General features: G+C 44.4%; 1 protein-coding gene across 1 annotated transcript in view; it reads left to right on the top strand.

Moving 5' to 3' along the window:
* LOC147631854 (Clathrin adaptor complexes medium subunit family protein) overlaps positions 1–22,619 on the top strand; it is a 50,733-nt gene extending 28,114 nt beyond the window's left edge. Inside the window, exons 11-14 of the mRNA XM_086808409.1 lie at positions 728–815; positions 914–974; positions 1,068–1,141; positions 22,304–22,619. Of these exons, the coding sequence (XP_086664535.1) occupies positions 728–815; positions 914–974; positions 1,068–1,141; positions 22,304–22,402 (322 nt within the window). The 3' untranslated portion in view covers positions 22,403–22,619. The remainder of the gene's footprint in view (positions 1–727; positions 816–913; positions 975–1,067; positions 1,142–22,303) is intronic.
* Positions 22,620–26,523: the final 3,904 nt, after the last annotated feature.

The raw sequence follows: 26,523 nt of genomic DNA, 5'->3' as shown, positions 1-26,523 counted from the left end.
AAACTGTATCTAATGTTTGGTCAGCTTGAAGGGGTGAAACTCTGAACTCTGCAAGGATGATGCCATATAGCACTAACGATTCACTGCTACTGAGCATGCAGAACAGGTCCAATCGTTTTCGTCCATATCAGGCCCCTAGACAAATGACCCATACATGTAGTTGGGTGGACCATAGACAGATGACCCATGCATGTAGTTGGGTGGACCATAGTAAAATTTTGGTGTGTGGATCCTGAAATTGGGCTTGGAAACATTCTCTCTCCAATCATGCAAGAGTCTAAGCATCCATCCTCAAGGTAAAGTGTGGGCCGGAAAAAACTATGCCTACCTATGTGTATGACTTTCACCACCTTTATTGGTTCCACTTTGTATGCGAACTTATGCCTGCTCATTCCAACCCTGGAGGTATGAAAACATCACCTTGGTCCTGCTGAGTTCTACCTCCAGAACCCTGTGCTCGTGGAAAGTCTCTAGGGCACCCAATTATATCAAAGTGCTTTATGATCTCTTGAACAATCTGCCATGCCACAAAACCCTCTTCCTGCCCTTCACACTTGGTAACAAACATAAATTTTGAAGGAAGTAACTTGATTTTTTTTTTCAAGTGATATGCATTGCTAGCCTGGAATGTAAAAATGGTAGGTAGGCCTATATTTTATATATGCTCGTTGTTTTATTTGTACAAGACAGCTTCAGCTTGCTTAAGAAGCTTGTAGATCACTTACAGGGCTAGCTTTGAGTTGGAGCTAGGAGCTGCAGGGCAGTCAGCTGATTTTAAGGAGGGTAACAAAACAATGGAATGGGGATTGAGAAAGGTTGGCATAATTACTATCTTGGCATAGCTGGATATGCTAGTTGTTTAACTATGGTCTCTAGTGCTGAGGAAGACTTCTCCACTTTTTTTGTCTTACAGATTGTGGGTGGTTCGGAGCACATATTACGAGCAAAGCTTACACTTTCACAAGAGAGAAATGGTAAAGGTTCTTAGAGCTCTCATCAGGCAGTGATTTTGAATTGATGCTTGACAGAAATATTTCAATTTACAGCCGTTTTTATGTTCTTTGCAGTAAATGTAAAGAAGGAGACAGGCCCGGTTAGTATGAACTTCACGATTCCCATGTTCAACGCTTCACGATTGCAGGTAAGCTCACATCATGGACACAAGCTTTTGCATGGGAAATGGTTGGAACATGTTTGCATTTGCAGAGTGTGTTAAAAAAGCCAAGCTCACAATTATGCCTGAGAGGATCTACATGTGGATATCAGCATGGAATGTAGGTTGAGGAAGTTGCCAGAACAAGTTTACTTTTTAGAGAGAGAGTGTGTGCGCGTACGAGGAGGTTGGTTGCCTTGGTTTAGCTGCAGAAGTAGCTCAGATGCACCTTTGTTGCCACATAATAATGAAGCCCAAGGCATGGCAAGCTTGCGAAGGTCAGGCACCAATCTGACAAGGAGTTTGCTGGCAACACGCTTTCCCATGCTTCATCATGTCTCCGCAAGCAAGAACCACCCGTGTAGTTTTTGGCTGTAGCAAATGGCATGGATAGACTTGAGCAATGGCTTGGCCAAAGATGTCGAATTAGTTATCTGGAGACCACATGAGAATATTGGTGGTCCCTCAAGCTTGCCTGCGAGCTTGAAAGACCAGCCCTTCAGTTTTCCTCGGACTTGCATAGCTTATGCAGGAAAAACAATGATGGATCACAGCTTATGCAGGGAAAACAATGAAGCACCACACTTTGTAAATCTTGTCCATTTGCTTGCCAATCAAGCCTGTCAAGAAGCTTTCATTAAGCCCTCTTTTGTTTGTTCATGTTCAAAGAACTCTTCATCGTGGTCGAGCCATGCATGATAGTGGGTCATTTGTGACCATTCCAATGATTTCTGTGCAGGGACTTCTCAACAGATGACCCTGACCAAGAGACAAAACTTTTGTTTGGGAAAGGACTTTCAGATGCAGGATATCCGCCCTACAGCAGGAGCAGGAGAAACACCCTCTGATATTTACATGTCAGAGAGAATCACACTTGTCAGGGCAGAGCTGCAGTATCTATTGGATCAGAGGGCAGAATACTGATATCATGCACAAGGATCCTTCTGGACCCTGATGGGAGGTAGATGTAATAAATACTTCTTTGCTACTCTTGGCTCGAGTCTTCGCAGAGAAAGTAGGAGGCAATTACAGGATGCATAAGGTATCTTGGAGTCGGATTTTAGCTTAGTCAGACAGAATGCATCTGACTTTTACTCTTAAGTTGCTTACAGCAGACCCCCATACTCCTGAGAGAGACATGTTACACCAAAGAGTATGGGTGGTGTTACCCTCCATGATTACCCAGGAGACGATGGATGCCTCCTTTTCTTATGATGAGCTGAGACTTCCCTATTAGCTCTCCCACGTGGTGCTTGCCCTGGAGATGGTGTGAGACCTGCATTCTCTTTGATGTTTTGGGAGGATTTTGGGGCAGAAATCACTCGGACCTTTCAGGAGATATGCGACATAGGAGTCATGCCTTCCTTTCTTTGTCATGTGCACCTCGCACTTGGGTGCCACATGGCATGGAAATCACCATTATGTGCTAGTTCTAGGTGAGTGACGTGTGCTGGGCCCTGTTGTGAATCCTAGTCTAGGGACATGTCAAGCAAGCCAGTTGCCCTAGGCAATCTTTTGTTCGACCCCTGCACAGTTTTGTAACCCACTTGGAGTTGAGGTGTGTACAGATGTCCTGGCAGCTTATTATGCCAAGTGCTGGGTGCTGGACATGAAGATAGACAAGTCAGGCAGTAGACCTCTTTCTCGGGAGGCTGTGTTGTACAGAAGCGTGGGAAGCCCACAGGGCAGGTTGGGACCAGCTTCAGGGGAGCCTAAGCATGTACAGGCCATGTTGGCCAAGGGGCCAAGGGTTGGACACCTTTTTGGCCCAGTTTGAACATTTTAAGTGACTTCTATGATACTTTTTAGGGCTGTAAAAGACTGGCCAATTTTTGTTACTTGGACAAGGGTTTTCTTATAAAAAGGCCCCTTCACTCCCCATTTAGGCAACTCATCTCCTAGTTTGGGGGTTGGATCTTAGGCATGAGCAGGAGCTTCAAAGACCAAGACAACAATACCCCACCTCAGAGGAGGCCAAGGCAACATGGATTTTAGTGACACATAGAGCCATGATGTTTCAACGAGGATACCGTGGGAGCAATGAGATGATGACAAGGGCAGTCTGAACTCTGGATGCTGCGGGGCCAGGTCAAAGTCAACAAGGAAGGAAGGAGACATTAGAAATTCAAGGTCAAAAATCTATTGTACATATCTCCATTCTATAAGATAAGCACGAAAAGAAGGGCCCCCCTCAGTGGGTTTTGGGACCCTATTGGGTCTCTATTGATTCTCTTTCCTCTTTTCCCTCAGGTTAATGCTCCACAGTATCTGCACAATTAACTTAGTTAAGGTGTAAAGCCTGGCTGGCGGGTTTGTCAAGCCAGCTAGAGCCCGTGCTAGAGGACAGAACCCTTAAGGGAGAAAAGGGTTGGAGACATCAGCACTGCTTTGATGGGGAAGCCAGCCCATTGTGGGAACTCAAGCTTGTTCAGGTTTACCAAAAGCAGTGAAGACCAGGTGGCCTTCCTATTGAGAATGGCTTCTAACAACCAGCTGGCTACCACCTTGTTGGTATATTCCTTAGGGAGTGTAAACTTAGGAAAAGCAACTTTAGGAGAGCCCCCATTCCAAAGGGATCTTCTAAGAAGTGAGACTAAGCCCCCCTTCTTCCTTAGGGAGTGTAAACTTATGAAAAGCAACTTTAGGAGAGCCCCCATTCCAAGGGATCTTCTAAGAAGTGAGACTACAATTTTCAATCAAGTCATGGATGGTACCCAACAACTGAGGATGTAAGTCATGGATCCTATAAGGTAGTGTTTGATTACCAATCTTCTACGAGCAAGATTAAGTTGCTTCCCTTTCCAAAGCCCAATCCCATCATTGTTTGGGCCTTTTTTTTTTCCCAACTAGCCTTAGGCCCAAGATCCTCCCGTAGTTATTGTTTTCACCGTCCATAGGCGCCCATTGAAATACTCCTTGGTAATAAAGATCACCAAGGGGGAGGGCGGCCCATTCGAGTCCAGTGTGGAGTCCCTACACTTATGTTACATTTTTTGAATAAGTGGTTAAATGGCTAGGTTTAATGCCTTAATACGCAATGATGGTACGGAAAGTGTGCTAAAGGCCCTAGTCCCTTGGGTGAGTTGACCCGCAAGGCATTTTCATTGGTATGAGAGCAAGGCTTCTTTCTCTCTCATAAGGAAGAAAATGATCATGAGTGGAGACCACACTTACCATAAGGGCCACTTACCATGAGGGCTATTTAGCAAGTTTAGAGTTTATGTTGTAAGAGCCACCAAGTGGCAATTGCCATGCAAAGGATATCTTATGGATGTGAGAAGTATCTCTTGACAAGTTAAATCTCTCATGGATTTTAAGATGTAATGGTCTCTATGGTGCTATGTTCTCAAGGACAACATTTTTAGTGAATGCGAGGATATACTTCGCTAAAGTTTGACGTCTTATCATTACTTTGAGTGAAGGGCTTTGTGTGAATATATGCCCTTATGTTTGTGTGTGTGTGTGTGTGAGAGAGAGAGAGAGAGAGAGCATATCTTGATAAAGAGTTCTACATTGGCTATTGGGCACTGGTGACGTTAGTGGGAATGTCGTAGTATCTAGTCCATACTATGCATAATGGAGTTGATAGTTATATAGTCTTGTGGGTTGACTACCATGAGTATATAACATGCACGTTCCTAAAAGGTGAATTTGGGCATGGATTCATCTAGGTATATATATAGATAAGCCTAACCCTTGTATGCTTGTACAAGGAGAAAAGTATGTTGTTTGTCTTAAGATTGTTTCAGGGAAATTTTGTTTAAGGCTCAGAAGCTTGGTATTTATGGTATTTATGATAATCATATGAATTTGTCGAAGAATTATGGAATATGTTCATGGAGCAGATTTTGCTCAAGAAGCTATATATATATATGACAATATGACACATATGTATATGTGGTTATCATTGGAACTCTCCGGGTTTATGGCTTTACGGATAAATGGATTTATGGCTTCCTTTACTGGGATGAATTATGTTTATGGTTCCCTTTATTGGGATGTATTAGATTGATGGAGGGCCTGATATCTCATAGATTGAGGATTTTTCTATGGATTTCTATTAATTGCCGAAATGCCTAAAAACTATTGGAGGTTGAAATGCCTAAAAACTAAGCCTATGGGCGAGCCCCATAGTGTTGGACATGATGCCTAGTTGGTAGGGGACATATGTCTACGCCGAGGGCATGTGGATTGGCACCTAGTGGTAGGAGACTTACGTCTATTCCAGGCAGGGGACTTCTGTCTATGCCAAGTTTCAGTAGACTAGAATTTGATATGGCGGGGAATTGATGTCTGTACTCAGATTCAATGAAGACTTGTTTGGATATTATGCGTTCTATGTTTGCGTCCCCATTTGTTTCGGTCTTTTACTTCTCAGTTGGGAACATGCTTGTATGTGTATGGATGCCCATGGAGAGTAGATGTGTTTAAGAGGGTCTTGGGGAGTTGGTAGATTTCACACCGACACTTATTTATTTTTGTATACTCTATTCTTGGATCTCTACATAGACATATGGGCTTTATATATATTGATTCTTCATTGGGTCCCTGATGAAGCCAGTCTAAGTAGCATGAATCACATCTGGGAGGGAAGGCTGAAGGCGCAGACTTCTTGGCCAGGATCTTGTACGCGATCACCACTCTCCTTGGGGATAAGGCAATATCAGACCCTCATAGATGTGCTCTGGAAGTAGGCCTTCCTGCATAACCTCATTAAAACAGCCCGAAAACATACTCCTAGGAAGTCCCAATGGTGAAGGAAGAGGGAAACTGGTAGACCATCCTATCCTGGGCACTTCTTGCACGGAAGGGCCTCCAGTGCGGCTGCTAGCTCCATGTCACAGACCGGGGAATCCAGAACATGGCTCTGAACTCGCTGTCGAGCTGCCCCTCTCTGAGGGGAATCTGGGTCAACACTGATCAGAGAGCTGTAGAAGGTTAAGGCTACCTCCCGGACCTGCTGAGGCCTTGATGCAATAGACCCGTCTGGCTGACGAAGAGCTCGAATCCCCTCGCCAAAAGTGGGGTCCTGAGAAGCTCATGGGAGACCCTATCCCCTGCGTGGGTCCAAAAGGAAGCCCATTTGTGGTATCTGTACTCAATCCGTTGCTCCTCCAGGCTCTCCAGCGAAGTACAACCTGCCTTCATCTGGGCGCGAACCAAAGGACTCTCTGGGGTCTTCTCCTGAAGCCGTTGAAGAGATGCTAAGCTGCATTGCAGGCTTCTCTCTCGCTCTTTGAATGTCCCGAGTCTCTCGTGGGCGGAGGTCTGAAGGAAGGAGCTAGTCTCTAGCAGCAGGGCATCCAGATTGGTCGCTGCCTTTCCAGGAGCAAAACTGTGGGCGGTCCAGAATCCTTGCTGAGTGTTGACTGTCTGCACCTGGCTACGCGAGGGTGAGAATCACTGGTGCGAGAATGTCGTGTGCCAACGAGGATGCCAATCATGCTTCCCGTCGCAGCCCCACTCATCCACATAGAAGCGGTCAAGACGTGAAAGAGTGGGCCTCTTGGCGCATGGGTTGGAGTGGGAGAAGTGCGGCATCCAGATCGGTTGTTGCACCTTTGGAGCTGCCTTGGAGGGAGAGTAGTGGCTGTCCTTCCGTGGGTGAGGCCACTTCCAGTAATTTCGAATGGTGGTGGCTAGGTGGCTCCACTGCATAAGGGCCTCTGCTCGCTCCTTCTCAGGCGAGATCTCGGGCAGTGAAGGCACCTATATGTGCCCTTGAACTGAAACCGAGGTGGGGAGTACAATCCAAATTTCTCAGAATAATAAACTGCACATTAAAGATACTAAGTACAGATAGTTTCACCACTTACAACCACACTCACCCACCCTCACTTAATGAGTATAAAAGGTTTAGAGAAACTTACAGTGCAATGGGTCTAGAAGGCCCCCCCCCCCCCCCCCCCCCCAAAAAAAAAAAAAAAAAAAAAACTTTATTACAGGGAGTATTTTCAGATACATGTAGAGGGTGCTCTTGCACCGGATTTCCAAATAAAACTTTATTACAGGGAGTATTTTCATATAAAACAAGTTCCTCTGCCCAAGCCCAAGGCAAGGGGTGTTTCCAGCTTCACACTAGCCTAGTGTGGATCTCAAGAGATTCCCAGTATCACATAGTCTACTATGTGGATCTCATAAGCACTCCCAGTCTCGCACGAAACTAGTTGCTTGTACAGAGCCTTGGCCACTTGGTCCTCAATCCCAAATGAAAACATTTGCTGTAACATCATTTTCAGCTTACATACCTTCCGTTTGTTAATCTTTCAAGACACCGGTAAGTGTTGTATCAAGAGAAGAGCTTGATGAATAGCCTTCAGCAGTTCCACACCTTTGATACAGAGAGGTTTTCCCCAACAACCTATGTGTGAGAAGATGTTATCAACAATTTGCCACTCTTCCCATACTGAGTCCAGCCCTGTGCTGAGGGGAAGAGATGAGTTCTCTGTGTGCAGCCAGTTTCTTCTAAGGTGCTGCCAGGTCTTCCTTCAGTCCACTGGCTGGGCATATGAGAGAGATAACATTTCCCTTTTGATTCAGTCCACTGGGAACAGGAGAGAGAGGGAGAGAAAGAACTCTTTTTGCTTCTGTTTGCTGACTGCTGTAGAGAGAGAAAGGAGATCTTTTTGCTTCAGTCAGCTGTAGGAGAAGGAGAGAGAAAGAGTCCACCGATTCTAGCTGCCTGTAAGAGGAGCATCGAATGTTTCAGTCGGCTGCAGGGGGGAGAGAGCAAGAGATAAGTAGCCCTGTTTCGCTTCAGTCCAGCTGATTCTAGGAGAAAGCAAAAGAGAAGAAATCTCTTTTTTTTGTCCACTTCGGTTGGCTGATGTTGGTGTTGGACTCACACTCACACACACAAATTTGCACATTAAGGTTAGGTGCAGGATGGAGAAGCTCACACAGAAAATGAGAGAGAGAGAGAGAGAGAGCCAAAAGTGTGGTAGCCACAAAATGCAAGTCAACTCTTGCATGTGTGTCACACCCATATAATATAGAAGTACAAAATATTATATGTAGAGTGTCCTTTCACACTTGAAATCCAAGGAGAAAAACCACATGGGAAAAAGTGCCCTTGGTTAAGCCCTGTTCACACATAGCACTACCGTAAGTGAGCATATGCCTACAAATCCCCCCTATAGTGGAAGTGTGAACCTGTACAACGCAGCAGATCACTCTCTGTATGAGAGTAAGCCCAAAGCTTTGCGGAAAGCTTCAAACTTTTCTCGAGGTAAAGCCTTTGTGAATAGATTTGCAACATTATCCTGTGTAGGGCAGTAAGATAAACTGATCTCCCCTGCATGTAACCTCTCTCTGACATAGTGATAATGAATCTCAATGTGCTTGGTACGTGCATGAAATACTGGATTTTTTGCCACGGCCATAGCACTCTGGCTATCAGTGAGAATGGTGGTGGGTGTCTGCTGACACTCACGAAGATCAACCAATAATCTCCTCAACCATACACAATCTACTGTAGCTGTGAAGACTGCTCTGTACTCAGCCTCACAAGTAGATGTGGCAACTGTGGGTTGCTTTTTACACAACCAAGATATGCATGAACTGCCAAGAAAAAAACAATTCCCACTGGTGGATTGCCTGGTATCATAATCACCAGCCCAATCTGAATCACTGTATGCATAAAGCTGCAAGCTGCCCCCCTGGGATAGAACAAACCAAGATCCAGGGTACCCTGAAGATAACGAAAAATGCGTTTGACTGCTTGCCAATGCTTTGTGCCTGGGCTGTGCATGAATTTGCTCAACAAAGACACCCCAAAAGATATGTCTGGCCTCGTGTTACACAAGTAAATGAGACATCCCACTGCCTAGCTGTAAATGCCGGCCTCAAAAGGCTCTCCAATATCATACATAGTAAGCCGTACACCTGGTTCTACTGGAGTAGAAATGGGCTTACATTCATCCATGTGAAACCTTTTTAGCAAACTTTTTATGTACTTAGTTTGCTGCATAACAATGCCATCATCTGTATGCATAAACTGTATGTTGAGATAGTAGTGTAAAGGCTCCAAATCTGACATATCAAATTCAACTTTCAAATCTGAAATTTGTGCTTTGCTAGTACCTGTAATGAGCATGTCATCTACATACAAGATGACTGAGAATATCGGCACCGGTTTTCTTCACATACAATGTGCTTTCAGCTGGACTATTCACATAACCTTGGCTGGCTAGATGAGCATGTATTTTATCATACCAAGCTCTTGGAGCTTGTTTTAACCCATACAATGCTTTGTGTAACTTGCATACTTTATGTTCCTCACCAGGAACTACAAAACCAATGGGCTGATTTACGTATACTTCCTCCTATAAATCCCCATTTAAGAATGCAGTTTTGATGTCCAATTGATGCACTTTCCATCCTTTATGTGCAGCCAATGCAATCATCGATCTTATTGTGGTCATTCTCGAAGTAGGAGCAAAAGTCTCCTCATAATCTATTCCCTTTTTTTGGGAGTAGCCTTTAGCCACAAGTCTTGCTTTGTACCTGTCAATAGTATCATTAGACTTCCTTTTGAATTCGTACACCCACTTTGTTCCAATGACATGCTTGCCTTAAGGCAATTCCACAAGATCCCAAGTATTGTTTTTCATGATAGAAGAGATTTCAGCTTGCATAGCTTGCACCCAATGCTCATTCTCATGTGCTTCTTCATAAGAAGGCTGCTCTTCTGAATCAAAGAGACCACCCATGGCTAATGCAGACTCCCCACGATGTATATTCAATGCATGGCTGGAACTAGCGCTTGTTCTACCTGTGAGTGGAGCTGCAAGTTTGCTTTCTTGCAAAGTTTTCAGCAACCATCTTGGCATTGACTTGGCTGTGTCTATGGCTGCTCTTCCCTGACAAGATCTTCCACTTCTCCATAGAAGGGGACTGCATGGCTGGCTGTTCCACATGTTCTACATGAGGATTTTCTTGTGTAGGGGCTGGTCCATCAAACATGTCCTGTATGCCTGTATCATTACTTTTATACAAGCTATACATGGGCTGTTCTGAATTTTCAGCAAATACCGTATCTCTACTGACAAAAATCCTTTGTGTTGTTGGATTATAAAGACGGTATCCTCTGCTCTCATTGCTGTAGCCCACAAAAATGCATTTCATTGCTTTGTCATCTAGCTTTGTTCGGAGTTGTTCTGGCACATGTGCATATGCCAAACTGTTGGGGTAAAGGCGTTATGCCCACCCTTATAGTGTGTACAAGCCCATAAGTTATAGTACATAGTACACTTAGTACTTTTAATGTACTAAGTGCACTATGTGTACTAGTGCAATATACATGTGTGATAGGGGAGTCACACACTCACTTGATGAGTTGACTTATCCCCACAACTCTCTCTCTCTCGCTCTCCCTTGTTCTTCTCTGTGTATGTCTCCCACACAAGTGAAACCCTAACTGTTTCTCTCCATCAACTGGTATCAGAGCTCTTGGTTCCCTCCCTCTTCTCCCTGATGCGGTCGTAATTAACCCTGTCTGCTGGTCGTAATCAGCCCTGTGGTCGTTTTTTTTTCTTGGTCGTATTGTGGGGGCTGCTCGCCTTCAACTGGTCGTATGTAGCGCTGCTACTCAGTGAAGAGGCCAGAAGCGAACGCAAGGCAGCAATCAGGCGAGAAGTGGCAACTCGACCACCTCAACAGCCGTAGGCGAACGAAGTCCACAAGGCGGAGTCGGCTGGCCACCTAGGCGAGTGGCGAAGGCAGCAGCTGTAGGCTGGGCGTCAACATAATTAGGCGAAGGCGCCAGCGCTAAGCGAAAAAAGCAAGCGAATACTAGGTGTCGAGCGTTGAGCGAACCCGTAGCGTGGCTGAGGTAGCGAGGAGGCTAGCGCGCACAACTAGCCGCGTAGCCAACTACTAGGCGCTAGGCGAAGACAAGCGAGCGAAGTCGGAGGTAGCCGAGCTCAAGTCAGCCTTTGGCGTTTCCCTTAGCGCAGACCCAATCAGTGCTCAACTTGCTCTTCCTACACCATCTTCTCCAAGTGCCGCTGCCTGGGATCTCGTGGACTTGGAGAGTGGTTTTACTGACTTCATTCCTGAACGCCATAACGTGGCTGGAGAAGTGTTCGTCCTTCATCTTTACAGACAAGCACCTGGATCAAAATTGCCCACCTGCACAGAACAGCAGCAGCATCATCACCCCCTTTTCTTGCAACAACAAAATTCAGCCTGCAAATTGAAGAAAAATCAAAAATTACAAGGTATTCTGCTTCAATTTTTTTTTGGGATTTGCAATTGAGCAAGTACAGTAATCAATTGAGCAGGTACAGGTGCCCCATTGCTCAATTTTTGAGCAAAATTGGCAAAATTGGGTGACATTGGTCACAATCAGGATTAATTTGCAGGAAATTGGTCAAATCAGGATCAATTTGCAGGAAATTGGATGTCGAAATTTGGGGCTTTTGATGTAATTGTGCAATTAAGCACTCATACATGCTGTATGATGTGAAAAATCGCACATTTGGGCAAAATTGCAGCAAATTGCAGTGCAAATCAAGGGGCTTTTGTGGCGATTTGGTTGATTTGCATGCAGGCGATCGCATTTGATGCTGTGGATAATGTGCTGATGCCTTACAAGCACTCAATGTGCCTGTAAATCAAGGGGCTTTCATGTATTTGATGTATATGTGGCCAGGGGGAAGCATCGTGAACACTCTGGATGCCTTCATGTGCGTCAATGTACCATGTATGATCAGCAATTGATCTTAAATCAAGGGGCTTTTCAAGTTCGTATGCTTGTTGAGCTTGGCAAAGCAGCAGGCAAGACATTTATGCCTTGAATCCTCAAAAATCAGCTTGCAGTCAAGGGGCTTTTGCCCAATTTCTGTTCGGGACTGTTGTATGCAGTGTTCAGGACTGTAAAAGTCTGATTTTCACTCATTTGGACAGCCAGGAGAGCATTTATTGCTATTGTACCTGCTGGTACAGATTTGGCACAACTTTGTGCATGTTTTGGCATGGCTGTACACTGTTTTGAGTGACCAAAAGGTTCAATTTCAGCTGCTGTACTTGCCGGTACAGGTTTGGTACATCATTTGTAAGCACTTGGTACTGTTCTACAGTACTTTGAAAGGGCAAAAGAGCACATTTAAGGTGCTGTCCAAAATCTGCAGCAACCAGATTTTGGTGTTTTCATCACATAAAGTGGGAGAAAAGTTGCGTTTGTGCTTCCGCAGTGGGAGATAAACTTTGGGAGAAAAACTGTGAGCACTTTGTGTGCTTTTGGTGCAGTGTTTGCACATTTTGCAGGGAGTCAGGCATTGACAGGTTGCATATTGCTATGGCAACCACAGGTGAGAGCTCTTCATTGCTTCACATCAAGAAGCTTGAAGGCTCGCATAACTATGATATTTGGCAAACCCAGTGCTATAATGTGTTGCTCCAGAAAAAGCAGCACAAGCCTATAAAAGAAAGGGTTGTGATGCCCGCTTCTCTTACTGCTGAAGAGTGGGAAGATATGGATGAGCTGGCAAGATCTACTATCATGTTGTCTGTGTCAGACTCATTACTTTTCAGCATTCGTGAAGAGAAGACAGCTTGGGGAATGTGGCAGAGATTGCAGGACTTGTATGCCCAACAAAGTGCCTCAAGCAAAGTGTATTGGTTGAAGAAACTCATAGGTCTTCAGATGAAGGAAGGGGCGTCTATGACAGCCCATCTAAATGAGTTTAATGGTATTGTCAGCCAGGTCATTAATCAAAAGTTGGCAATGGACGATGAGTTCAAAGCCACTTTTCTGTTATGCACTTTGCCAGAGAGTTGGGACACATTCAGGACAGCCACTAGCAATTCGAATGCTATGCTGTCATATGCAGATGTTGAGGGTGCTCTTCTTCAAGAAGAGATGAACAGGAAGAACAACTCTGTTGGAAAGTCCAATGCAATGAATGCACGTGGGAGATCCCAGCAAAGGGGGAAAAGCCAAGAAAGGGGAAGGAGCAAGTCTCGCTCCAAAAAGGATTTGGAATGCCATTATTGTGGCAAGAAGGGACACATTAAAAAGCAATGCTACAAATGGAAAAATGATCAAAAAGAAAAGGGAAAAGGCAAAGACAAAGAGAAAGATGAAGCCAAAGATGTAAAGCCAAAGGGCAAAAGTGGAGTCAAGATTGAAGAAATCAATGTGTCACATGCAGGTGGCAGTGAGGATGAGGTCCTCTTTACTTCTTCACTTGATGCCCATTCACTTCTTATAGGTGGTCATGGTATGCACTCATGGATCATTGATTCAGGTGCCTCCTTTCATGTCACAGGTTGCAGAGACTTGTTTGTCAGGTACACTGCTGGCAATGAAGGAGTGGTTTATTTGGGTGATAACCATGCATGCAAGATTCTTGGCAGAGGTGATGTGAGGCTTGTGTTTTCAGATGGCTCACAGCTTATGCTCCATGATGTCAGGCATGTGCCTGAGATCAAGAAGAATCTGCTTTCTATTGGACAGCTTGACGATTATGTTACCACATTTGGTCGTGGAAAGTGGAAGATTAGTAAGGGCTCACTGGTTGTTGCCAGGGGCTCTAAGGTGGACACTCTTTATTTCATGCATGCAGGTGTTTGTCACCATGCTAATGTAAATGCAACCGAGCTGCCGGAAATTTCTATGTGGCATAGCCGGTTGGGACACATGAGTGTCAAAGGAATGGAGCAATTGTCTCGTTGGTTGGCAACTACAGTGCCCCCACAAGAAAGCTCTTGGACAGAAAGATGCTCAGTTAGAGCTTGTGCATACAGATGTATGTGAGATGCCTCAGCTTTCTTTGGGAGGGGCAAAATATTTTGTGTCTTTTATTGATGATGCCACACGCAAGGTGTGGGTTTATCCTCTTCGTTTGAAGAGTGATACATTCTCAGTGTTTGAGAAGTTTGTTGCTCTTGTTGAGAATCAAACTGGCAAAACACTGAAGGCTTTGCGTTTCGACAATGGTGGAGAGTATATGTCCAAACAGTTTCAGGACTTTTGTGATGCTAAAGGCATCAAGAGGGAGCTCTCTACTCCTTATGATCCTCCACAAAACAGGACAGCAGAGAGGATGAACTGGACCATACAGGAGAAGGTCCGTTCTATGTTGTCACATGCTGCATTACCTCATGGTTTTTGGGCTGAAGCTGTTATGACAGCCGTTCACCTTATAAATAGGTCACCTAACACGAGGCTTGGTGGGAAAGTGCCAGAAGAAGTATGGACAGGGAAGCCTCCGTCATACAAGCACTTGAGAGTGTTTGGTTGCGTTGCGTACGTGCACATACGCAGGGAAATGCGCACCAAACTTGATCCTAAGTCTCACAAATGCATATTCCTAGGATATGGTGACAGAGGTGAAATGGGGTATAGACTTTGGGATTCCATGAATAGAAAGATCATATGCAGCAATGATGTCATTTTTGATGAAACATGCATGTATAAGGAGCCTGCAAGGCAACAGGATCCTGGCAGAGTCATCTTTGATGATGATGGACATCATGGACAACAACAAAGGGCTGTAAATCAGCCATTACAGCAGGAAAACCAGCCCTTAAATGGTGCTGAAAATGGTCCAAATGGACAGCCAGAGATGGCAGAAGATATCCCTATGGATATACCACAGTTGGAGGAGATACCGGGCATGATATTTCAGCCTTGTGGCATGGAACAGGAGCCACCAATGGGTGATATGCAGGCTGGACAGCAACCTGCAAATGATGGTCATTGGGTACGGAGGTCCACTAGACCCTCTAGAGCCCCTGACAGGTTTGTTCCAGGGGTTGACTACTTGATGCTCACTGACTGTGGGGAGCCCTCATGTTATAAAGAGGCTTTACAGAGGGCAGACAAGGCTCTATGGGAGCGTGCCATGAAGTCAGAGATGGATTCTCTGCATAAAAATGAAACATGGAAGTTGGTGCATTTGCCTGCAGGCAAGAAGGTTTTGCCGTGCAAGTGGGTTTACAGGCTCAAAGTTGCACCAGATTCAAAGCCAAGATACAAAGCCAGGTTAGTGGCTAAGGGCTTCAAGCAGGAATATGGTGTGGACTTTGATGAGATCCTCTCTCCAGTGGTCAAAATGACCACACTTAGAGCTGTGTTAGCTTTGGTTGCACATGATGATATGGACTTGATTCAGATGGATGTGAAGACTGCTTTTCTTCACGGTGATCTCCATGAGGAGATATATATGCAGCAGCCAGAGGGTTATGCAGTAAGTGGAAAGGAGAAGCTTGTATGCAAGCTGAAAAAGAGTCTTTATGGGCTCAAACAGGCACCAAGGGAATGGTATCATAAATTTGATACATTCATGAAATCACAGAAATTCAGGAGAAGTGACATAGATCACTGCTTGTACACCAAGAAAGCTTTGGATGGCAGTCTATTGATCCTCATCTTGTATGTTGATGATATGTTGATTGCCGGGAAATCTCGTAAGGAGATGGATACCTTGAAGCAGAGGCTGCATCAAACCTTTGATATGAAGGATTTGGGTGATGCAAATCACATTTTGGGTATGCGGATACTTCGGGACAGAAATCAGCATGTGTTGTATTTGTCTCAGAAGGAATACATTGGCAAAGTCTTGCAGAGGTTCAATATGGATGGGGGGAAGAAGACTAGTACTCCTTTGCCTCCATATGTGAAACTCAGTGCTATGGACAGCCCACAGTCAGATAGAGACAGGGCTGATATGGCCAAGATTCCGTATGCTTCAGCTTGTGGCAGTCTCATGTATGCCATGGTTGCTACTAGGCCGGACATTGCATTTGCAGTGGGAGTGGTTTCTAGATACATGGCCAACCCTGGCAAGAAGCATTGGGAAGCAGTGAAAGGTGTCATGAGATACCTGAAGGGCACACAGGATTTGTGCATTTGCTTTGGCAAACAGAATGCATTAGTGCATGGTTACACGGATTCGGATTATGCCGGTCATCCAGATAACCGGAAGTCTACTACCGGTTATGTGTTTACATTCACAGGAGGTGCTGTGTCATGGATATCCAGGATGCAGAAGTGCACTGCCTTATCTACTACAGAGGCCGAGTATATTGCAGCCACAGAGGCTTGCAAGGAGGCATTATGGCTATCTCGGTTAGTGGTTGATTTGGGTTATACAAGGGATATTCCATTGTTGCATTGTGACAGTCAGAGTGCCATCCAGTTGGCAAAGAACCCTGTTTTTCATGCAAAGACGAAGCATGTGGATGTGAAGTATCACTTCATCAGAGAGGTGATAGAGAACAAGCAAATTCAGCTTGTTAAGATTCATACGGATGACAACCCGGCTGATCTGCTGACGAAGAGTTTGCCTCCGGAGCGGTTTGCTCATTGCAGACACTTGATGGGCATTGGATGAGGCCAGTTTCAGCCTTGATATGGCCTTGTATATTACCATGTACATGCTGATTTTTTCTTTTCCTTTACTTAAGGGCACTTTGCCTTTAAGTGGGAGGTTGTTGGGGTAAAGGCGTTATGCCCACCCTTATACTGTGTACAAGCCCATAAGTTATAGTACATAGTACACTTAGTACTTTTAATGTACTAAGTGCACTATGTGTACTAGTGCAATATACATGTGTGATAGGGGAGTCACACACTCACTTGATGAGTTGACTTATCCCCACAACTCTCTCTCTCTCTCTCTCCCTTGTTCTTCTCTGTGTATGTCTCCCACACAAGTGAAACCCTAACTGTTTCTCCCCATCACAAACACCCAAATGTACGCATATAATCCACTGTTGGCTTTCGGCTATACCAAGCCTCAAATGGTGTTATGGTTTTCAAAGCTTTTGTTGGACACCTGTTCAACACATGAGTTTCACACATTATAGCGTCCATCCAAAAATTGTGAGGCAACTTTTGTGCTTTCACCATGCATGTTGCCATCTCCATGAGATATCTCTTTTTTCTTTCAGCTACACCATTCTGCTGCGGTGTATAAGGCACAGTACATTGGTGTTTGATGCCCTTTTGAAGCATATAATCCTTGAATGCATTTGACATGTATTCTCCACCTCTATCTGAGCGGAGTGTTTGGACTTTACATCCACACATATTTTCAGCCATTGCTACAAAGTGTTGAAAGCATGCAAACACCTGTGCTTTCGCTTTCAAAGGGTAAACCCAAGCAAACCTGGAGTAGTCATCAATGAATGTGACGAAGTAAAGATGCCCCCCTATGGATGGTGTCCGCTTTGGACCACATACATCACTATGTATGAACTGTAATTTACTTTCAGCTCTAACAGCTCGATCTTTGGGGAATGGTTTTCGTTGCATCTTTCCCAAAATACACCCCTCACATACATGTCTTGGTGGAGACTCAAGAGGCGGCATATTATCAACCATATGATGCTTCTGCAAAAGCATCAAACTCCATAAATTTACATGTCCAAAACGAGCATGCCATAGCTCTGCATCATGCATAGCAGGAGTGTGGGCAGCCGCTGTATTTGCATCATAAGTACGCTTGTCATAGCTGTCCAGCTTATACAAGCCTTTGTATCGTGTTCCAGAACTGACTATTTCATAACCCTTTGATGGGTCTTTTACCAAACACTTCCCATCTTCAAATTCAACCTTTAAACCTTGGTCGTTTATGGCTGAGATGGAGAGCAGATTTTTCTTTATGCCTGGAACATACAATACATTTTTCATACATATATTGGCACCATTGGCTGCAAATAGTATGACATTGCCAATTCCCTTTACTGGATATGTGGTATGATCTGCACATGGTACGGTGTGGCCATTTGAAGCATAAACCAAGTGCTGAAATACATCTTTGCATGAAGTGATGTGGCTCGAAGCACCACTATAAAATACCATGATACATCCTGTCTGTCAGATGCAATGCAAGACATATCATTGTCTGAAGCACTTGGTGTGTCACTAGTGCATGTGACCAAAAAAAGTGTACTCTTCTTGAATTACATTAGCTGATTGCTGTGCTTTGTCATTAGAAGAGTCTGCTACTGCATTGCTTGCTTCTTTCCTTTTCTCTTTTGCAATCCGCTTCCTACATTCAGTGATGTAGTGTCTAGGCTTATGGCAGTAGTGACATTTACCCTTCTTTTTCGGCTTGTTTGCATCCCCTTTGTGAGACTTTTCACCACAAGAAGAGGGCTGTCCATGACCAGCCTTGCTAGACTGTTGTCCCCCATGCTTAAAGCTCTTTGCTTTACCCTTATCCTTGGCTGTAAATGCCTTGTCTCCACCTGGTCCCACCACGGTTGCTTGCTAAGTTTGCTCTTGTTTGCTCTTCGTGCAAGAGTAAACCCACCAGCTCTTCAAAAGTGACGGGATCACCACCTCCTCTCATAGAGAGGTTGAGAGAGGTGTGAAAGCCCAAGTAGGAAGGTGGTAAAGAATGAAGAGTGTTGGTGACCAGCTGTCTGTCTGGGATAATCTCATCAATGTTGAGCAATTGTTCTTGCAAATCTTTCACTTTGGTGAGATGATCTGCCATGGAATCACCCTCATCCATAGAAAGAGGATCCAATTGCCTCTTCAAGTAGGCAACTCTTACCTCATTGCGTACTTGATACATTGCTTCCAATGTGTCCCATGCAAGCTTCGATGTCTTGCAAGAACGAATGTGCGGAATAATAGTCCTTTTCACTGAAAGGGCTATCAATGACATGGCCTGTGCATCCCTAGAGTCCCATCTCTTCTGCTCTTGTGTGGGAGCAGGTTCTACTTCAGGAGCTCTTTGAGCACCTCCCCTTTGAGGCGTGGCTGGCTGTATGGTAAGTGGGCGTGTGTCATCACCACACATGATGTCCCAAAGCCCTTTGGCTACCAGCAAATTACGGATCATGAAACTCCAGAGGGAGTAGTTAGATCCATCCAACTTGTCCTCCTAGGTGAGCACACCAAATACATCTGTAGCATTTTGAGCCATGTCAACAAAATATATCTGCAAGCAAACCAAGCACCAATGTGCACTACCAGGCAACCAAATGTCCTGTGCAAATGTTTGTCTACAAACTGAAGCAAGTGTAAACCTGCACCAAATTGTCCAATTACACACAATGTGTATACATATGCAACATATCACAGCTGTAATGCCCAATTACATGCTCCAATCTGAAAAGCCCCAATTTTTATGCACTCCAATCGCTTCAATGTGCAATTAAGTGGCCAATTTTCACGAAAGCCCCAAATTTTTGCAGTTGAAAGAGGCTTAATTTGGTGATTTTGACCTCAATTTGGAAACCCCCCAAATTCCAACCTAAACAGCATGAATGGCACCACCTGCAATTTTTCTGGCAAAGGGGAATCTTGGCAAACCCCAAAAGATTTCTGAACCTACACTAGAATGCCTGCAAAGTTTTTTTTTTCTTGTTTATTTTGTTATTTTTTGAAACAAAAGTACCTGCACGTGGCGGGATGTGCAGGCGGAGGAGTTGCAAGCGCGAGCGAGCAGCTAGCGGAATCAAGGCCAGATGGGGAACTGCGCGTGGTGGAATCGAGGCCAGGCGGGGAGCTGAACGCGTGGATCGACGAGGGTGTGGACTCGTAGCCTGTCGCAGCCGACGATCGAAGGTGACTGTGTGCATAGTCGGCTGCAGATGTCTGCGCACTAGTGCCGCCGGCTGGAGGTGTCGGAAGAGGGAGGCGCCGCCTGTGGGCTGAGCGGCGGCGGTGCTCTCTCACTAGTGCCGTCGGTAGTTGGCAGCCGAATTTGGCGGACGGAAAAGCCACAGCAATGGACGGACTGCCTTCGTCGACGAAAATTCGCAGGCAATGAACGGACGGACTGCGCCGGCGGAATTTCGCAGGCAGCTGCAGGGCCAAGACTGAACTAGAGGGGCTTGGACTGAACCTCCAGAGCTCTGATACCAATTGTTGGTGTTGGACTCACACACTCACACACACAAACTTGCACATTTGGGTTAGGTGCAGGATGGAGAAGCTCACACAGAAAATGAGAGAGAGAGAGAGAGAGAGAGAGAGAGAGAGAGAGAGAGAGAGAGCCAAAAGTGTGGTAGCCACAAAATGCAAGTCAACTCTTGCATGTGTCACACACACATAATATAGAAGTACAAAATATTATATGTAGAGTGTCCTTTCACACTTGATGTCCAAGGGGAAAAACCACATGGGAAAAAGTGCCCTTGGTTAAGCCCTGTTCACACATAGCACTACCATAAGTGAGCATATGCCTACAGCTGATACGAAGAGAAGAAGAGAGTATCGTATTTTGCTTCTGTTCGTCGACTACCTTCCCAACACCTCTTGTCTGTGTGCGAAATGGTCAAACGGCGCTAGGTTCTTCGCCAAGGTCACCATCATTTTCCATGTGGACTCCCATGCTAGAGAAGAGGGCAAACCACATGTGGACAGCCATGCTTTAATATTATTTTATTTGAAAAATATTGCCAACCTTCGTATATAATGTTGTCCTTCTCATACAAATGACTTAAATACTTGTGTGCCCATTAGGGTGTTCACACCCATTTTTAATGTGGGTGTGAACACTCCACCTTATAAAAAATATAATTAAGCCTTGTACATGGTTTTAGATCTTTCGATGGCCAGTTTTGGTGCCTGCAAAAAGCCAATCGCAAATCAACAAGCAAAGGCATCCACACAGTCTCGTAGCTAGTCGTTCCGGGCGTCCCCAGTGCTACGAGACCAGACATAAGCAAGCATGCAGGACACGAAAACAAGTCATGTATCTAGAAACTCTTTTTATCTTTGCATGCACATAAAATGAAGTGCATATGCAAATATACATTGGAAATCCCCCGTTCTCAAGCCATGTATCTCACTCAGGGGTCTAGTGACCCCGAGCTCCAGTGTTCCAAGTCATACTGGTCACACCTCCTGGCCTACTAGTCACGCTAGCATTGCTAGACGAGCTATTGATCATATCAACAAAGCTCTCATCCCTCTGGAAATATCAATCCATCTCATAGTATTGATCATATCAGCAAAGCCCAAATACTGGACATCTTGAGGGTGATTCACCAGTCAAACTGGTGTCCAAATGCATAGAAATATCCAAAGAGAATCTATCTTTGCATTTATTTGAGGATACCTTGTTGTTCAGGGAGCCAAATGGTGACATCCTTCACAATGAGAAAGGTGAGGTGACAATAGATGCAGCCCCTTCCGCTTTGGCAGAGGCCACCGGAGCTCCATCCTAGCCGTAGGCCAGGCTGCCTCTATGGCGTTGGTAACACGAGCGTCTTGTAGCATCTGAGAGCAGTACATCGTCTGCTTACGGAGAGGGGCTTCCATCCCCACATCAATCCAGGTGACTTTGGCTCTCAGGCTTAGGGGAAACAAGAAGACAATGGCTCCTCCATCTTCCGGCGTGGTAGAGTACCACACAAACACGCAATGGTGCCTTGGTCTCCTCAAACTTTGCCGTTGAATCCACGTGCCAGAAGAGCTGTGCCTCCCGTACTTGGAGTGGGCTCCAGTCAAGGACACTCATGGGAGGGTTGAGGAGTCGAACTCTGTTCTCAGGTAGCCCTAGCCCATGAACTGAATGTCAGTGATCTGGCCCTGGTTGCCAACCAAGACTGCCTGAAGCAGGTCACTAATCTGCCCTCATGCCGGATAGAAAAAGTACATCTGCAAGCTGTGGTTGTTGGGGTAGATGGAGCTGGGTCCCTTGGGGATGCCACAGAGTCTTCCAAAAGGGGAGGGGGGGGGTGATGCTGAGCGGAAGGAGCCGATCAAGAGGACCAAAGGGAGAAAATGGGGAAAACAAGAAGATGGAAACAGGGAAAATAATGGGGTGCGGGGAGTGACAGATCTTGCACCCTGAGCACGGGCAGGAGGAGGAGGGGTAAAGGGCGAAGGGGCTGGACAGCAGGCGAAGGGATCTCTCTCTCGCTCTTGCGCTCTCTCGCTATCCTTTACTACAATCATTGTTATGGTTTTGACTATGGGCAAGTCATGATCGACCATCTCAACGAGGTTCTGAACACAAGGGCTATTACTGTTGGCTCTTAACCATATAATAGTTCAATTCTTTACCAATAATATGCATGGGCATACGGTGGTACTGCTGCTCTCTTACTCCAGAGGATTAATTGTCATTAATGCCTTCTGTATTAACATTTGGAGCAACAAAGCACTTTGTGCCTGTATTTGTTTGTGTTGTCAATCATAAAATCACTAAATCTGTTTCTTAAAAAAAAAACCAGGTGCGATATCTGCAGATTGTCAAGAGATCAAAGGCTTACAATCCCTACCGTTGGGTTCGATATGTCACCCATGCTAATTCTTATGTCATTCGCATTTAAGCCTCTATGGTATGTAATGTCTTGTATTGGTCTCACCTTCGACTTTAATTTCACTAGTACTCACGACCACAAAGCTTAAGATATGTGGTTTCATAGAGCAAGATCCATTATAAGATTCAATTTTATCTAGCATGTCTTCTCTATGTATGTAGCTTTGGGACGTAAGATACCCTTTTGATATGCTACTCAATGAAATGCAGAATGCTGCCTCCCACTACTGCCATAGTGTTGATTCTTTTCTTAGTTTGGTATCGCTTTTTTTCCACTCAAATAATGGAGATTTTTTTTTTCATAATCATGCACCCAGAGGATTGTAAGATAAGGAAATTGCCCCAATTTTTTGAGTTATCTTGACATAATTGTCTCTTCTAATATTCAAAGGAATAACTCACATACGATCTGTTGTACACAGCTAGATTGCTACCTTTGGTTGTTCCAGGGTTCTTTGTCAAGTCGAGCTTAGAACTTGTGTTTTAATTAAGGGCTCGATATTCCTACCACAACTGAAGCGGTGGGAGCTCCATCCAGGTATGTTGTGCCTCTAGGGACATCCTCGAAGTTGAAAAAGGGGCCTTCTATATATAAAGAAGCAAATCATGTCAAACTATCTGTGAGATTGTTTTTGTCAAACTGAAGTTAACCAATGGGGCTGCTGTGTATAAAGAGACAAATCATGTCAAACCATTTGTGAGATTGTTTTTGTCGAACAAAAGTTAACAAATGGAACTAGGGACATCCCCCAAAGTTAATATATGTGGCTCCTATGTAAGGATTGTTTTTGTTTTGGAGAGAACTTGTATCCTAGTTTCTGAGTTGTATAGGCGACCGGGACCAACCGACATCCAGAGCACCTAATACATGCACACTAGCGTAGAGAACACAAGAAAAGCAATTTATGGACTCAAATCCATGGCCGTACTGCCATGAACCATCCTTGAATGTGGAGAAAATCTAATTGCTGGAACTTGAAGCAAAATTTGAAATTGAAAGATCTCAAATGAAGGAAACTTGGTGGCATTTTTATCTCGTTTCCGGAACTTGAAGCAAAATTTGAAATTCAAAGATCTCAAATGAAGGAAAGGTGACAAATGTCATGCAAGTGGAACTTCAGTGGTAATAAGGCATGGCCATCAGAATAGTGGTTTGAGTCCAAGACGATGAGGCCGTGTAGTTGAATGGGCTTGTTCCTTCTCAAGCAATTTATTATGAGTAGTCATTGGTTTGTTTTTCCTAATTGTCATGCATTGATGTTTGTTTTGCCTAATTGTCATGCATCTGATGTTTGTGAGTCAATTCCTTGTGGATATATTATGTTTTTAGTTTTTGATTTTACAATGCTACAATTGTGTACAATGAATGTATAATGTTTTTTAAGAGGGGTTTTAGTTTGTTGTTTAAGACCTTTTCAAAATTTTATGTATGGACCTTCAAATGTTTAAATTGCAGCTCTGATGACGATGTTTTTTAGAGGAATCAAATTAAGAATGGGTTTTCTTATTCTCTTCCAGTTGTAGTGTCAAGGAAACAATTTGGCTGAAATTCTCTAGCAAGAACCCCGGATTGCAACCTCAATGGTTGCTTGTGCTGTGAAGCCTCGACAAGTCTAATGGGTGTTGTAGGTGCTATATGGATAACATAAGGCCTTAACCCTTTCACAGGGTGAAAGACACGCCCTCTTCTCACCAAGGAAACCAACTTTCATTGGGCAAAGTTTCTATGGTCCCACATTCTTCCAAACATTAGGTCATTAAAGGTCTTCAATCTCACTTTTTTCTGGTGTGGTATTGCCAAATTCCACAACGTAGGTTCAAGAAATCATTTTCAAAGAAGAAATGGAGGCTACTGTTCAACTGGAACTCTTAAAAAGGCGAATCTCAGAGAAAGTGGAAGGGCGGGCCTCTAGAGTACAGAGGAAAGCTTTAACTTAGAAGATCAAGATTGAGAGGACTATAGTATGGGTGGTTTGAGCTAAGGCCACATCTAAAATCTTTAGGCTTTAACAAAAGCCACATCCATTATTACATGGGATGTGGTCTTGGGATCCAACCAATAATCCCATAAAGTGTTATTGTAAAGTCCTCCACTAGATCTACTGTAATCACATTGAAACAAAGGTTCGTACAAAACCAAATCACGGGGTAGCAAGCTTGTCCTTTGATCACTCTCGAGTCAAATCTAGGGCTCTAGCAAAATCCCATAGGTCCATGTGTAACTCTGGCGTATCATACCATTGAGCCTTGTTCGAAGGCCTTCGACATGCCAATCTATGTACTCGCCATGTGCACAACATGAGCATGTTTGCTCTTCAGGTCCAAGCCACACCTTCATGTCTCGTAAACCCTCACTTACATAGTAATAATTGAATCATAAATAGCTAACCTACTATAGCACCTACTGTAAGCACGTTTTATCAATCGAAGAATCCTAGCCAAGTAGCAACCTGCTAATCGGCAATCTTGGTGTCCCCTAACTTCGTTTGATTAGGTTCCTAATCTATAGATTAGTGTCTAGGTTTAAATGAAATTAGGAAATCAGCGTCGTTTACTCAAACTAGCTGTTGCTTCCCAAGTTGAGTTGTCCTCCATATTATCGTTCCACTTAATCTCATATTTAGGGATCAATGTGTTTCGAAGTTGCCTTTCCTTGTAAGCTATCACCCTCTCTGGTTTGTGTGGAACATAGGAAAAGTCCTCAACCTCGACAAGGTTATCCTTAGCTCCTAGCATTTGTTTCAGTGGACTAACATGAAAGACTAGATGAACTTTCATTTAGAGTAAACAATTTTACTGCTTGCAAAAACTTCATTACAAACTGATGGCGTCTACCCACCCGTGTGCTCAAGGTAAGAAGCTTTGATGGCAATCAAGACAGACTCTTGACAGAGGATGTCTTGCTTATAAGAGTGCTTAAACACAATGAACTCGATGATGAACTAAGGCTACCAAACTAGTCTATATAGAGTATCCACACGGTCGTATGGACGTAGGTCGATCACGTTGCCCAACCCATGATTTGGTCCAAAATGACAAATTGACCATATCATCTGATTGGGATTATATTAGACTATAACAAATTCCCAGAGGCACTCAATGTAGCTCCCATGTCTATTTGTCTAGACCCTTAAATAGGCCTTGTAACAACCCAAGAAAAATGTGTTCTCGGTTTGTTTTTCGGCACTCAGTAATGTGGTCACATAGCCCGCACAAGCATGCATCTTACTTAGTAGAGTGCCAAGTCTACATAAGCAGTCTCTTGACCATTTGGCTACACTTGGCCACCACTCAGTGTCTGCTAACCATTTGGCCACACTTGGCTACCATCCAGTTTCTACACAAGCCGTCTCCTAACCATTTGGCCACAGTTGGCCAACATCGAGTGTCTCCTAACCATCTGGCCCCACACGTGGCCACCATCCACAATGGCTACTCCTCATAAAGGGGGCCTTACAAAATAGAGCACATCATCACCCGTCGTAGAAACAACATGAGGGTGAAGCATGGGGCAAATGCTTTTCCAACACCCTAGCTCAATGTCCACTTGTAGGTGAACTACCTCTTCGGTCCAATAGTGAATCGATGAAGATGGTGTTCTAGCAAATCTGGCACATAAAAGACATAAAAGGAAAGCAAGAAACAAAATTGCTAGAAACAAAAGAAATGGTACACCTGAAACCATGGCTGGCATTTTTCTCGACATTATTAGGATGGAATCCCCATACACTTGAACACCGAAGGTATACTAGCCCTTTTGACTAGTCATATATTGAAATGCTCCATTGTTGTTGATCCATGAACCATCGGATGCCGAGGAATGTTAGGAGGTATACTAGCCCTTTTGAGTGGTCCTATGTCGGGATGCTCCATTATCAATGATCCATGAACCATTAGATAGTAAGGAATGTTCTACTTTTGCACAGATTTCTTCTATTGCCACAAACAGCTCTAATTCCACTTCACCATTGTTACCGAACTCCTTCCAAGGCTTCATTGTGCCATTCTTCTTATCTATTTCCTTCAGTCTACATGTTTTGACCACACGACCACACTTGTAGTAGAAGCACTTTGCCTTAGGTTTCTTTTTCTTTTCAAAAGCATTGGGTTTACTGGAGCCCTTCACCTTAC

The sequence above is a fragment of the Cibotium barometz genome, chromosome 14 (genome assembly GCF_041138505.1).
Source record: "Cibotium barometz isolate CiBa-2024 chromosome 14, ASM4113850v1, whole genome shotgun sequence".
NCBI lineage: Eukaryota > Viridiplantae > Streptophyta > Polypodiopsida > Cyatheales > Cibotiaceae > Cibotium > Cibotium barometz.
This window is presented reverse-complemented; position numbering and strand designations above follow the sequence as displayed.